Below are 14,184 nucleotides of genomic sequence, written 5' to 3'. Positions count from 1 at the left end.
TTTTTATTTTTTCAAATTTTTTAATTAATTATGTTTATCTTTTCTTTTTCTTTTTCCATCTCTCTCTCTCTCTCTCTCTCTCTCTCTCTCTTCCCTTTCCTCCTCCTTCTAGCAACCAATCAGAGGGAGGGTTGATTGCTAGATTGAGATGGCCGACCGGTGACGAGCTTGTTGAGAAAACTCCTACTGAGTTTTGAAGTTAACAAAACTTTTTGGTTCTTACTCTTATATTGAAGAACATAATGCTTCTAAAGTTATATCAAAGACTTTTGCCAAAGTATATTCATTCTAGAAGTATTTCCCAATTTAACAAAATCCGGACTAAAACTGTGTCTAGAATGAGGATGAAATCAGACTCAGATTTATTGATCTTGTGAGAATGATTCAAAACGAACTTATTAGGAATTTATTCGATAACATCTAGCTCTTTGGCAAATGATCTCAATTTCCTTCTATAAATATATTGATGGAATCAATCACAAATTAATGAAATCAATCTTGAAGATAAGTTCATTTTTGAGAAATATCTATTTATGGAAATCTAGATTCTAATTGTATGGACGATCAGAATTAATGGATTTTTCATGTTAATCTTCAAATGGCTATGAGATCTTCTTAATCGATTATGTCCAACGGATTGATCGGAAGAAATTCTTCCAAAAAATGTCAATGGCTAATGAGGTATGGAGGAGTATTTAAGGAGGTCATTCGGTCTATTTGAATGGTAGACGTGAAAATTGAAATTCCAACTACTTGTTCTTCTTTAGCGGTCCCTATAAATTGTATTCAAGAGAGAAAATCACAAAAAGAGTGACTTAGTGAGTGAGACGGGATCTTCCACTGAGTGTTTGCACTCATAAATTGTACTTCTCTATTGATGCTATAGTGAATTCCAGCCAGAAGACTGTCAGCATGGGAGAGTAGACGTATGCTTAATCTAAGCCGAACTACTATAAATTTTATATGCAATATTCTCTTCCTTTAACTCTTCTTATTTAAGTCTATTACATTCTTATAGGTATTTTAAAAATCAGTTCCATCTCTTATCTAATTCTGAACATTCATTAGAAGTCTAGTGGCCTGTTTATCAGACTCTCTTCGTTATTCAAACTTTGTTCGAAATTTATTTTATTCCTCATTTATTTATCAAAATTTCTTTTGAACACTTATTCACCCTCCTTTAGGTATTCCTAGTAGCATTATTAGAGCTCGCCTTGTCATTGCTCACACAGCCACGGGTGAGTTGAGCCCTCGCTGGATTTAGTGAAGGCAAGCTCACCCAGCCACTAGCGAGGCTTGCTCTTGCCAGTGGTTGGGTTCATTGTCATTGGGCAAGACGCGAGGGAGACAAAGATTGAGTGAGATGCTTGGTTGTGCAGTTTGAGCCAACGAGTCTTCTTTGCCGATCTAAATGAGGAACTAATCAGGGAGCTTGCCCAGCAATACCCTCACTTAAACGACACCTAACCATCGGCGAGGCCATTAGCCAATAGCGAGCGGGTGAGGGTGAGCCTTGCTAGTGGCTGGGCGAGCTTGACCTCGACTAGATCCAGCGAGGTCAAGCTCATTGATCCACTGGTGAGGCTCACCCTCCCTAATGGCTAGGTGAGCTCGCCCTTGCTTGACGACGGCAAGGTTAAGCTCGCCAATCTATTGGCGAGGCTCACCCTCTTCAGTGGCTGGGCGAGCTCACCCTCACCGAATTGAACGAGGGCTGGGTGAGCTCACCCTCACCTAGTGACAGCGAAGTAAGCTCGCCACTGGCCATTCACCTTAATCCAATGACTGGGTAGACGGGCCCTCCCATATGGCTGGTTGTTGGAAGAAGGAGGAAGGAAAGGGAGGAAGAAGAGAGAGAGAGAGAGAGAGAGAGAGAGAGAGAGAGAGAGGGAAAAGAAGAAAGATAAAAAGAATTAATTAAAATTTTTGAAAAAAATATTTAAAATATTAAAAAATTGTTCATTGGTGCAGACCAACCAAATTTAGTTGAATGAACTGAATTAGCATAAATGCAAAAGGTTTGGAACTCAATTGGCCAAAAAATTAAATTTATGATCGAATCAACAAATTACAATAAATTTATGATTTTTTTGGTAATTTTTCTGTTTTAAGGATCGGTTTTGAAAAATTGAAATCGGGAATTGGACCATCAGTTTGGTTCGAATCTCGTGCGAGTTCCAAACAAGCTTCACACACTCGGTACAACATTTTCCAACAAGCCAAAGTAAAGCAAAAAACAAAGAACTTCCATATTCTTAATTGTAAGATTAGTAAAAAGATTGGACTCATATTAAAAACTAAGAGTCGAGGCTATAAGTTGATGGACGTAAGCTTGAGAGTCGAGGCTGTAAGTGAGAGATAGAGAGACGACTCAAATGAGGTGAGAGTGAGACGAGATAAGCATTTAGTTAATGGGTGTTAAGCTTCAGATTAGGGATTTTATGGTTTTCATTTTTCTTAAATTTCTTTTGTCATTAGATTAAATATATATTTATATATTATTGATTTGATTCGAGTAGGCGGACAAGTGATTCTATACTTAAAATTGGGAACCCAATCGGTACCCACCGATTCCAATAAAGTGGAACCAAAAACCATATTATTTACCTCGAGAACTGTTGATTTCAATCCGATCCGATTTGGTACCAGATAGTTCAAGCAATTTCTGATTCTTTTGCATGCCCTAAATGATATTAATAAAAAATTATATATATTTATATATATTATATTAAAGAATTTATTTGTGAAGTTAATTAAATATCAACCACACATATAATATTTTGATTATTTTTATTTTTATAATTAAAATACTATAATGAGACTGAAATGGAGATTTAGCTCTAGTTGCTTCTGATATTGGGTTAATCATCGTCCAAGCCAGTCAGGCAATAGTTATGGGCCTGTCTCGAGACATCTCCAGACTTACAGACCAGAAGTTTCGGGAGAGCAAGGCCCGGTTTCGAGAGAGCTCTGGGCGAGACCAGATGCTTCTGCAATCTTTTACAGAAACTTCCATTTTTCGATCCTTAGCTGTTCTTCTCTTCTTTAAATACCAGGCATCTCCGATCTTCCTTCGTCACTCAAGAAAAGGGGAGCATTTGCAAGCCGGGGCATCATTACAACAATCAATCGCTAAACGTCTTTGAATCATCTAACAGCAGCAGCAGCAGGAGGGTACAATGTCGCTCATCCCAAGCTGGTTCGGCGGCCGTCGCAGCAACGTCTGTTGGAACCAAAAGGATTTGGAGGGAGAGAGTGTAAACACACAAAGAGAGATTATATTACATAATATGCCTTGTAAAGGCTTAATGGAGTACACACACAAGACACACACAAGCTTTGCTAAGCTTATAACTCTCTAAAATCTCACTCTCTCACTGTCTCTCTCCCTACTCTAAATAAACTAACGTAACCCTATATTTATAAGCATCTTCACCGCCTGGATTTCAAACTTGCAAGAGTTAAATTTGAACTTTTCTTCTTGGCAGTCAAAAACCGTGGGCTGCGTTTCCTTCACGTGCAAGTACTAGCAAAGTTAAACTTTGCTTCTTGCTCCTTGAAGACTCCAGTAACAATTATACTATTATTTTAATATGTGCCCATCCATTCCTTCATGCGTACACTTGCTTCCCACGTCCAGGCTTCATGCATAATGGGACTTTCATTATTATATTAGGTGTTGACTCCAACACTCTCCCTCAACACCTAATACTCTTCTTCTATAGCATTTGATATTCATCTTCTTCAGTTGCCTCGGCAACTGTGACTTCCAACTGAGCTTTGCGAAGCTCGGATTTCATCGATGCCATTTCACTTTGCGTATCAGTCTCTTTTTCCTTCTCATGGAACTTCTTTTCTATAATCTTCCATTTGTTTTTGCCCCTGGGAATCTTTTTCTCTGGGCAACATTTCTTGAGCCTTTGCAATTCCTTGAGCTTGTACCGGAGCTTCTCCTGCTCCCTTTCTTTTAGCTTGAGCTCATTGTCCTTTTGCTTCAGCATTTCATCCTTCTCTTTCAACATCTCCCGCATCTCTTGCAGTTCCTTCTCGCGACCGCTTGTTGAAGCTGCTTCTTGCTTCTTCGAGCTTGCCCATGGCTTGTTCTTCTTTGGGGATGTCTCAATGGCTATCACATCATCTGCCTTGATGATACCGGTGGCTACAGGCTCTTCTTGCTCCTCTACTGCAACAATCGCTTGGAGACTCCATTCTTTATGGTTCTTCTTCTTGGTAAAAGTTGTAGCACCTTGTTTTACCTGCTTGAACCAACAGACTCTAGCAAAGTGGCCTACTTTGCCACAAATGTAGCACCGCTTGCTATGCCTTTTGTTGTCTTTGTCACAGTCTCGGTGTGCTCTCCCTGGTTGAGTGCTCCTCGCTATTGGTCGCCTTTGCCATTCACTATGACTTTTCCACCGTTTGCCATTCCTAATGCCGACATCATTTCTCCATTGGCTCTTAAAACCTCTTTTATTTCTAGAGAGAGTACGCACATCATCCACGGTACATGCTAGCACCACATCTTCGTCATCATTGACGATATGTGCATGTTCCGTCACCTCTGCTCGACATTCGGATTTGTAATGTCCGAATTTATTGCACTTGAAACACCTGACTTTTGATTTGTCACGTGTTTTATATCTTCCAGTGAAATTTGAATTTTCACCCCTACCTCGGGTACCTCCATGACCTTGTCCACCTTGATAATCTCCTTGATTTGATTGAACAACCCGACTCTGCAATACCTGCTCGGGATACGAACCGATGGACTTTTGATTCATTCTTTGCTCATGCGAGCATAATGAACCCATCAACCGCTCCAACGTCATGGTTGATATATCTTGGCCTTCTTCGATCGCCGCAACCACGTAGTCAAATCTTTCAGTCAAAGACCTCAAGATTTTTTCTACGACTCGTACATCTTGGAGCTCTTCACCATTAACCCTCAGTTGGTTAACGATGGTTTGTACACGATCAAAGTAAGCCGAGATAGATTCAGAGTCATTCATGCGTAAAGACTCAAAATCTCCTCGAAGTGTTTGGAGTCGCACCCGCCTAACACGATCATCGCCTTTGTAGGATTTTTGCAATATATCCCACGCTTCTTTCGCAGTCTCCGTGCTCGATATTTTCTCAAATATCATCTCCTCCATAGCTTGAAAGATCGTAAACAATGCTTTTTGATCTTTCTTCTGAGTTTCCACCAATAAATCTTTCTCCATCTTTCTTAAAGCATCGAATGCTTCAGCATCGGCCACTTCAGTGTAGCCGTTCTCCACTAGGTTCCACAAATCATGGGATTTTAAAAGAACCTTCATCTGGACGGACCAGTTGTTGTAATTCTTTCCGTTCAACTTTGGGAGTAGCAGTTGAACAGAGTTGGTGGAAGCCATTGCTAGCTTTGAGTTCACGATCCTTGATCGACTGCTCTAGGTTCTCGGTCTCCGGCCACTCTTTTTGATACTCCGGTTGCTGACCTCCTAGGCTCTGATACCAATTGTTGGAACCAAAAGGATTTGGAGGGAGAGAGTGTAAACACACAAAGAGAGATTATATTACATAATATGCCTTGTAAAGGCTTAATGGAGTACACACACAAGACACACACAAGCTTTGCTAAACTTATAACTCTCTAAAATCTCACTCTCTCACTGTCTCTCTCCCTACTCTAAATAAACTAACGTAACCCTATATTTATAAGCATCTTCACCGCCTGGACTTCAAACTTGCAAGAGTTAAATTTGAACTTTTCTTCTTGGCAGTCAAAAACCGTGGGCTGCGTTTCCTTCACGTGCAAGTACTAGCAAAGTTAAACTTTGCTTCTTGCTCCTTGAAGACTCCAGTAACAATTATACTATTATTTTAATATGTGCCCATCCATTCCTTCATGCGTACACTTGCTTCCCACGTCCAGGCTTCATGCATAATGGGACTTTCATTATTATATTAGGTGTTGACTCCAACAACGTCTTCGACCCCTTCTCCCTTGACCTCTGGGATCCCTTCAAGGACTTCCCTTTGCCTTCCTCTTCCCTCGTCGCCTCTAATTTCCCTCAAACTTTCCGGGAAAACACTGCTTTTGTGAACACGAGGATCGACTGGAAGGAGACCCCAGAAGCCCATGTGTTCAAGGCGGATCTCCCTGGGCTCAAGAAAGAGGAAGTCAAGGTGGAGATCGAAGACGATCGGGTGCTCCAGATAAGCGGCGAGAGGAACGTGGAGAAGGAGGACAAGAACGATACGTGGCACCGGGTGGAGAGAAGCAGCGGCAAGTTCATGAGGAGGTTCAGGTTGTCCGAGAATGCGAGGTTGGATCAGGTGAAGGCCTCGATGGAGAATGGAGTGCTCACCGTCACTGTTCCGAAAGTGGAGGAGAAGAAGCCTGAGGTCAAGGCTATTGAGATCTCTGGTTGAATTAAGCTTCTTGTAATTTCAAGAATGATCGCTCTTGTGTCCGGTAATGTTTGCGTCCGGTGAATAAGTGTACTTTTGGAGTTCTTTCTGTAATGAGTCATATAAGAAATTGTAGGTGTTTGTGTGACTGTGTAATCGAAGTGTCATCTCTGTTTATGATGTTATATTGTAGTTTTCTCGGGCCATAAGGCGGGCGTTGAATATGAATAATCTATTAATCTTTTTCGAGTTTTGCAGTATCTAATCTGTGGTTTGCCCGATCAGGAATAGATTGAGCTGTTTACAAATAGTATGGAGCAGTACCCTCTTGGTCATTTATTCACGGTTGATTTTGAGGGTCTGAACTGAGAGGTTTTTGGCCAAATTTGGAGATCTTGCTGGTTCGAAAGCCACGGTCCTCGGCTGATTGAGTTGACACCCTATTAGAAATAAATTTCCTTTCTCCGTTGAGGCTATCTGATCCGCCATTCTTAAGTTCCACATCCTTCATATGGTTGTTGGCTAATTCGTGCATTGTATATTTTATAGTAGAAAGCTCCATCTGATTTGTGTCGTTTACAAAAATCCCACGATTGATGTCAGAAGACTACCCTCCTTTCAGACACCTGAAGTATGTAATTGATGGTCGTGAGTTCTATTTCAACAGTGGGAAACCCGCGACCTAATTCCTAAATTGCTGACTATTGAAGAACGAAAAGGCGATTAGAACGCGGCCATGTATGCCACTGCGGTACGAAAAGGGTACGGCATTTCTACATGAGGCTGGCTGTGATGTTGCTGATGCTGGGTCTTGCGACCTTGGCCTGCAAGATCCACTACACAAGCATTGAGAGCCAGAACACGAAGGCGCAGGAGTCGGGACTGGGGCCAACCGGAGAATATGATCTCTGTGCTCTTTCCCCAGGGAGAATGCCACGGGGTTCTTCATCATCGGGAGCGAATTATAAAGCCTTGACAGCTAATTTACGGTGCTTTTCTGTTCACAAAATCATAGGGCGAAAAGGAAAAAACATCAAGCAAGAAAAGGAGTACATGAAGAGGAGGTACCCTCGAATGCCATCACGATCAGTGTACTATTAGTTTTGCCATATTGTCCATTCAGTGATCCTAGAAAAAGGAAAAGAGAAACTGCATCAGCAGAAGTGGGCAAAATTGTAGGAACCAGAACCCCGCACTCGAAAGGGATGGATTAAGCTCGATGACAAGTTTCTGAACGTCACGATGGAGTCGTTGCGTTTAAAACATGATCTCTGTGTAGTTGTACTGCCTCTCTTCATGTGGACTGTTCGTGCGGTACATAGCTCAAGCTATTCTGTCTGCATCTTTCGTAAGAGTTGTGGGGGAGGGAAACCCACTTATTAGTTACTCTTTTTTTGTTTTTCTTCTTTTCTTTCTTTTGGCTAAGTGGAAATCCATGCTGCCATTTCCAATACATAACAAAACTCATTTCCCCTTAAGATCGGATAATCAAGTTAATCGGTTTTCAAAGGGAAAATTTATTGGCAAAGATGGCATCATTACTTTCACTCAGTTAATGTGATGAGCCATCACATTCTCAATTTCATTGAAAATATTGACTTCCTTGATTTTATAGTTGAAGGTACAAACGAACGACCTTATCACAAGGGAAAAATAAACCATGGGGTAATTGAACTGCAATTTTTTAGGCAGAAGATATGGATACGATATTATAAATATTATATATTTAAGAATTCATGTAAGAAGACAATTAAATATCAAACACACATATAATATATTGATTTGTGGACTTTCAACTTTTTCAAAGTTTAAAAAAAAATTCGCTCTTCTCTCCCAATTCTAAAATTGATGTCAAATGGGAAAAAGAAAAACTAAATTGCAGTGTGATATGGGGAGTAGAATGAATATGAATAAAATAACAGTTCTCGACACGAGATCACTACTCAAGTATGATATAAATTCATGGAGAGAAACCTGAATCTAAACTTAAACTAAACATAATCCGTCGGAGCCATTTTTAACTTTTAATTTGAATAAGCCAATACGTTTGGGACCAATGGATGCTTTATTACCTACACTTTCATTTTTTTTATTAACAATTTTACTGTATTGCGTTTGGCATTGAAACTAAGTACTCTATGATTTAGGCCCATTCTATTTATTGTTAAAATAAGCAAAAATGTGAACAATCATATTTATTAAATAAATTAAGAAAAAAATTAGAACTTTCTTTCGCATGTTATCAATTATATTCATCAAACTATGGATTGTTACATGGTAGGTAACTCAGCATAACCTCAAACTAGAAAGACACATTTTAAAAAGAGGGAGGGTTGTTAAAATAAGCAAAAATGTGAACAATCATATTTATTAAATAAATTAAGAAAAAAAATTAGAACTTTCTTTCGCATGTTATCAATGTATATTCATCAAACTATGGATTGTTACATGGTAGGTAACTCCAGCATAACCTCAAACTAGAAAGACACATTTTAAAAGAGGGAGGGTGGGGTTGAGTCGCAACTAGCGCTATTCAAGAACATACATACATATAGACTCCTACATACACTGTTTTTAATTTAATCTTTATATATATATACGAATCTAATTCTATCTTATAATATAAATTCAATATATAAATATATGCTTATTTATTAGTACAATTTTCTATATAATAAAAGTTTATTTGAGAATAATGGAAGGGGAAGAAAGAACTACAAAAGAAATAAATTAAAAAAGAGAAGAAAATAAAATAAAAATGAAAATAAGAATAAAGTAGATAAGAGTGTCGCGATAGATTTTTACCATTTTCGTTTGTAAAAATTTGTGATTCATATAAGAATTTATACTTGAGCAATATATATATAATATGATGTAAATATATCTGACTTTATTATTATAATCACCAAACAGTAGATAAGATATAACAAAATCTTCTGGATTTCATATCATATTATATCCAGTTCTATCATTGTTAGAAATTCAAACAATCAAACGTAGTCTAAATGTTTATGCAATTTGACCCATTTTTTAGATTAATCGAGTATTTTACCTTGTAAGTTGCGCTAGTTGGATTTTATAATAATCTCTCTGTGCATATGGAGAAGAGAGAAGCACAAAAAGCACAAAGTGTCCAACATGCAGTGGAAATCAATCCATAATTTACTCAGCAAATTACGGACCGTTATGCTGGCATAATTCCTCATTATATGCAGCTTCACAATTCTTTCTATGAATACTTCATTCTATTTTTATATTTCCAAATCAGCGAAAATTCCTTTTTCTAATCGACTGTTTCCTGCCCCTGATCTTCTTATCCACGAGATAAACTTTCCCTATGGTCTTCTGTGGGAAATTGCGACCCGGGTCGAACAAACCAAGCCGGTCAAACAATGGTTATGGGCCTGTCTCGAGACATCTCCACACTTCCAAGACCAGAAGTTTCACGAGAGGATGGCCCAGTTTCGAGAGAGATCTATCTAGGCGAGACCAGATCTTTCTAGATCTCTCTCTATCTTTAACCGAAACTTCCATCGTTCGATCCTTATCTCTTCTTCCCTCCTATAAATACCAGGCATGTCCGTTCCTTCCTCCACGCTTCAAGAAAGCGAAAGCATCAGCAAGAGAGAGCGCCAGTCCGACGATCAATCACCAAACGTCTTTGAATCATCTAACAGCTGCAGCAGAAGCAGGTACGATGTCGCTCATCCCAAGCTGGTTCGGCGGCCGTCGCAGCAACGTCTACGACCCCTTCTCTCTCGACCTCTGGGACCCCTTCAAGGACTTCCCTTTCCCTTCCTCCTCCCTCTCCGCCTCTAATTTCCCTCAAACTTTCCGGGAGAACACCGCTTTTGTCAACACGAGGATCGACTGGAAGGAGACCCCGGAAGCCCACGTGTTCAAGGCTGATCTTCCCGGGCTCAAGAAGGAGGAAGTCAAGGTCGAAATTGAAGACGATCGGGTGGTCCAGATAAGCGGCGAGAGGAACGTGGAGAAGGAGGACAAGAACGACACCTGGCACCGGGTGGAGAGAAGCAGCGGGAAGTTCATGAGGAGGTTCAGGCTGCCCGAGAATGCGAAGATGGATCAGGTGAAGGCCTCGATGGAGAACGGGGTACTCACCGTCACTGTTCCCAAGGTGGAGGAGAAGAAGCTTGAGGTCAAGGCCATTGAGATCTCTGGTTGAATCCAGCTTCTTTGTGGTTGCAGGAATGAGCGGTTCTCTGTCCAATGATGTTCAGATTTTCGTGAAAAACTACAATTTTGGATTGTTTTCTTTCGTTAATGTGTCATGTAAGAAGCTGTTGTGTGTCGCTGTAATCATCTCTGTAATCAAGCGCCAGTGTGGCGCTTGAATATGAATAACTTTGATGGGTTTTGCAGTTTTCCATCTCTGGGTTGCCCGATCTGGATTCAATTGAGCTATATATAACACTTGGTACCGGAGCAGTACCGTGTTAGTCATCGATTTTCAGTTGTTGTAAGGGCCTTTAGCCAAATTTGAAGATCACTGTTTGTTTGAAAGCTGCTGCTCTGCTAATTTAGTTGACACTAGTTGCAATGAAAAAAACTTCCTCTGGAGGGCTATCTCATATGGTTGTTAGATATGTCATGCAATGCAGATTTCATCGTAGCAACGGTGCATTTGATTGGTGTGGTTTACAAAATCCCACGACCAACCTCAGACGTTTACCGCACATTCAAACACTCGCACATTCTCTATTAAGCTAAACCGTGTAATTGATGGACGCGGGTTCAATTCTAATAACCATCGGGAGTTCAGGGGAGGGGAATCGGATGGGTCCTGATAATCCATCCCATGCAACTTTTTCCTAAAGCCCCAACTAGTGAAGAGCAAGAGTCCACCAGCAGATCCATTGGCGAGCTCGTCTTTGACCAGATCACCCTCTCCAGTGGTTGGGCGAGTTTGCCCTAGCCTGACGACAATGAGATCAAGTTTGTCGATCCATTGGCGAGGCTCACTCTCGCTAAATCTAGCAAGGCTCGCCTTTCCTAGTCACTGGGCGAGCTCACCCTCACTAAATCCAGTGAGGGCCTAGTTAGGCGAGCTCACCCTCACCCAACGACAGAGAGGTGAGTTCACCACTAGTTAGTTGCCTCAATGGGCGCTCCCATTTGGCAGGTCGTCGGAAGGAGGAAGAAGGGGGAGGAAGAAAAAAAGAGAGAAAAAAAGAAAGAGTAAAAAAGAAGAAAAGATTAAAAAATTGTTCATCGAAGCCAATCAACCAAATTTGGTAAAAGAAAATCGAATTGACATAATTGTAAAAGGTTTAGAATTCAATTGACTAAAATAATAAGTTTGTGATTGAATCAATATAATTGTAATATGTTTGAGACTTTTTTGATAATTTTCCTATTTTTCCCCTAGAATCGGGAGTTACCCACTAAAAATCGATTTTGAAAAATTAAAATAGAGAATCGGACCATCGGTCCGATCTGGTTCTTGGGTGGGTTCCAAACAAGCTTCACATATTTGGTGCAACATTTTCCAACAAGTCAAAGTAAAGTAAAAAAATAAAGAACTTTCTTATTCTTAATTGCAAGATCAATAAAAAAAATTGGACTTATATTAAAAATTAAGAGTCAAGGCCATGAGTGAGAGATAGAAAGACGACTCAAAAGAGGTGAGAGTGAGACGAGATGAGCACTTAGTTAATAGGTATTAATATTTAGATTAGGGATTTTATGGTTTTTATATTTCTTAAATAATTTGTCGGAAATTTTTCTAAAAATTAAATATATATTTATATATTACTGATTCGATTTGAGTAGGCGGGTGGACGATTCCACACTTAAAATCGAGAACCCAATCAATATCCACTGATTTCAATAAATTAGAACAAAAAACTATATTAGTTCCCTTGGGAATCGCTAGTTTTGATCCGGTCCAATTCGGTTCTGGATAGTTTGGACGGTTCCCGATTCTTTTGTATACCTTTAATAGATATTGATATATATATATATATATATATATATATATATTTTGTTTATATATTATATTAAAGAATTTTATGAATGAAGTCAATTAAATATCAACCACACATATAATTTTTTGATTCTTTTTTATTTCATAATTAAAATACTATAATGAGACTGAAATGGAGATTTAGCTCTAGTTGCTTCTGATATTGGGTTAATCATCGTCCAAGCCAGTCAAGGCAATAGTTATGGGCCTGTCTCGAGACATCTCCAGAATTACAGACCAGAAGTTTCGGGAGAGCAAGGCCCGGTTTCGAGAGAGCTGTGGGCGAGACCAGATGCTTCTGCAATCTTTTACAGAAACTTCCATTTTTCAATCCTTAGCTGTTCTTCTCACCTTTAAATACCAGGCATCTCCGATCTTCCATCGTCACTCAAGAAAAGAGGAGCATTTGCAAGCGAGGGCATCATTACAACAATCAATCGCTAAACGTCTTTGAATCATCTAACAGCAGCAGCAGCAGGAGGGTACAATGTCGCTCATCCCAAGCTGGTTCGGCGGCCGTCGCAGCAACGTCTTCGACCCCTTCTCCCTTGACCTCTGGGATCCCTTCAAGGACTTCCCTTTGCCTTCCTCTTCCCTCGTCGCCTCTAATTTCCCTCAAACTTTCCGGGAAAACACTGCTTTTGTGAACACGAGGATCGACTGGAAGGAGACCCCAGAAGCCCATGTGTTCAAGGCGGATCTCCCTGGGCTCAAGAAAGAGGAAGTCAAGGTGGAGATCGAAGACGATCGGGTGCTCCAAATAAGCGGCGAGAGGAACGTGGAGAAGGAGGACAAGAACGATACGTGGCACCGGGTGGAGAGAAGCAGCGGCAAGTTCATGAGGAGGTTCAGGTTGTCCGAGAATGCGAGGTTGGATCAGGTGAAGGCCTCGATGGAGAATGGAGTGCTCACCGTCACTGTTCCGAAAGTGGAGGAGAAGAAGCCTGAGGTCAAGGCTATTGAGATCTCTGGTTGATTTAAGCTTCTTGTAATTTCAAGAATGATCGCTCTTGTGTCCGGTAATGTTTGCGTCCGGTGAACAAGTGTTATTTCGGAGTTCTTTCGGTAATGAGTCATATAAGAAATTGTAGGTGTTTATGTGACTGTGTAATCAGAGTGTCATCTCTGTTTATGATGTTATATTGTAGTTTTATCGGGCCATAAGGCGGCGTTGAATATGAATAATCTTCCTCGAATTTTGCAGTATCTCATCTGTGATTTGCCTGATCTGGAATAGATTGAGCTGTTTACAAGTGGTGTGGAGCAGTACCCTCTTGGTCATTCATTCACGGTTGATGTTGAGGGTCTGAACTGAGAGGGTTTTGGCCAAATTTGGTTATCTTGTGGGTTCGAAAGCTGCGGTCGTCGGCTGATTGAGTTGACACCCTATTAGCAATCAACAAAATTTCCTTTCTCCATTGAGGCTATCTGATCCGTCATTCTTAAGTTTCACTTCATATGGTTGTTGGCTAATTCGTGCATTGTATATTTTATAGTAGAAAGGTCCATCTGATTGGTGTCGTTTACAAAAATCCCACTATTGATGTCAGAAAATTACCATCCTTTCAGACATCTGAAGTGCGTAATTGATCGTCGTGAATTCTATTTTAACGACGATCAGCCGTTCAACAGTGGGAAACTATTGAAGAACAAAAAGGCGATTAGAAGGCCGTTGCTGAGGATATGACGGGAAGCATAAACATGTAGGCCACTGCGATACGTAAAGGGTACGGCATTTCCGCATGAGGCTAGCTGTGATGTTGCCGATGCTGGGACTTGCGACCTTGGCCTGCAAGATCCACTAC

General features: G+C 40.4%; 3 protein-coding genes across 3 annotated transcripts; all 3 read left to right on the top strand.

The window, feature by feature from the left end:
• The first annotated feature begins 3,067 nt into the window (after positions 1-3,067).
• LOC104423843 (18.1 kDa class I heat shock protein) lies at positions 3,068-6,650 on the top strand. Its single transcript, XM_010036286.3, has 2 exons — positions 3,068-3,217; positions 5,964-6,650. Exons 1-2 carry the CDS (start codon positions 3,180-3,182, stop codon positions 6,412-6,414), a joined length of 489 nt encoding a protein of 162 aa, XP_010034588.2. The 5' UTR covers positions 3,068-3,179; the 3' UTR covers positions 6,415-6,650.
• A 3,328-nt stretch (positions 6,651-9,978) lies between these two features.
• LOC104430446 (18.1 kDa class I heat shock protein) lies at positions 9,979-10,873 on the top strand. Its single transcript, XM_010043199.3, has one exon. It carries the CDS (start codon positions 10,091-10,093, stop codon positions 10,577-10,579), a length of 489 nt encoding a protein of 162 aa, XP_010041501.1. The 5' UTR covers positions 9,979-10,090; the 3' UTR covers positions 10,580-10,873.
• Positions 10,874-12,756: 1,883 nt separating this feature from the next.
• LOC104430445 (18.1 kDa class I heat shock protein-like) lies at positions 12,757-13,585 on the top strand. Its single transcript, XM_010043198.3, has one exon. The coding sequence runs from the start codon at positions 12,867-12,869 to the stop codon at positions 13,353-13,355; it is 489 nt and encodes a 162-aa protein (XP_010041500.1). The 5' UTR covers positions 12,757-12,866; the 3' UTR covers positions 13,356-13,585.
• The last annotated feature ends 599 nt before the right edge of the window (positions 13,586-14,184 follow it).

Source organism: Eucalyptus grandis, chromosome 10 (genome assembly GCF_016545825.1).
Source record: "Eucalyptus grandis isolate ANBG69807.140 chromosome 10, ASM1654582v1, whole genome shotgun sequence".
NCBI classification, from domain to species: Eukaryota; Viridiplantae; Streptophyta; class Magnoliopsida; order Myrtales; family Myrtaceae; genus Eucalyptus; species Eucalyptus grandis.
This window is presented reverse-complemented; position numbering and strand designations above follow the sequence as displayed.

What these genes read in the sequence shown, in the direction of transcription:
- LOC104423843 (XM_010036286.3), top strand. Translation starts at nt 3,180, where the DNA reads ATGTCGCTCATCCCAAGCTGGTTCGGCGGCCGTCGCAG. An exon ending in TGGTTCGGCGGCCGTCGCAG is followed by an intron (nt 3,218 to 5,963) that starts CAACGTCTGTTG and finishes TGTTGACTCCAA; the next exon opens with CAACGTCTTCGACCCCTTCT.
- LOC104430446 (XM_010043199.3), top strand. Translation starts at nt 10,091, where the DNA reads ATGTCGCTCATCCCAAGCTGGTTCGGCGGCCGTCGCAGCAACGTCTAC.
- LOC104430445 (XM_010043198.3), top strand. Translation starts at nt 12,867, where the DNA reads ATGTCGCTCATCCCAAGCTGGTTCGGCGGCCGTCGCAGCAACGTCTTC.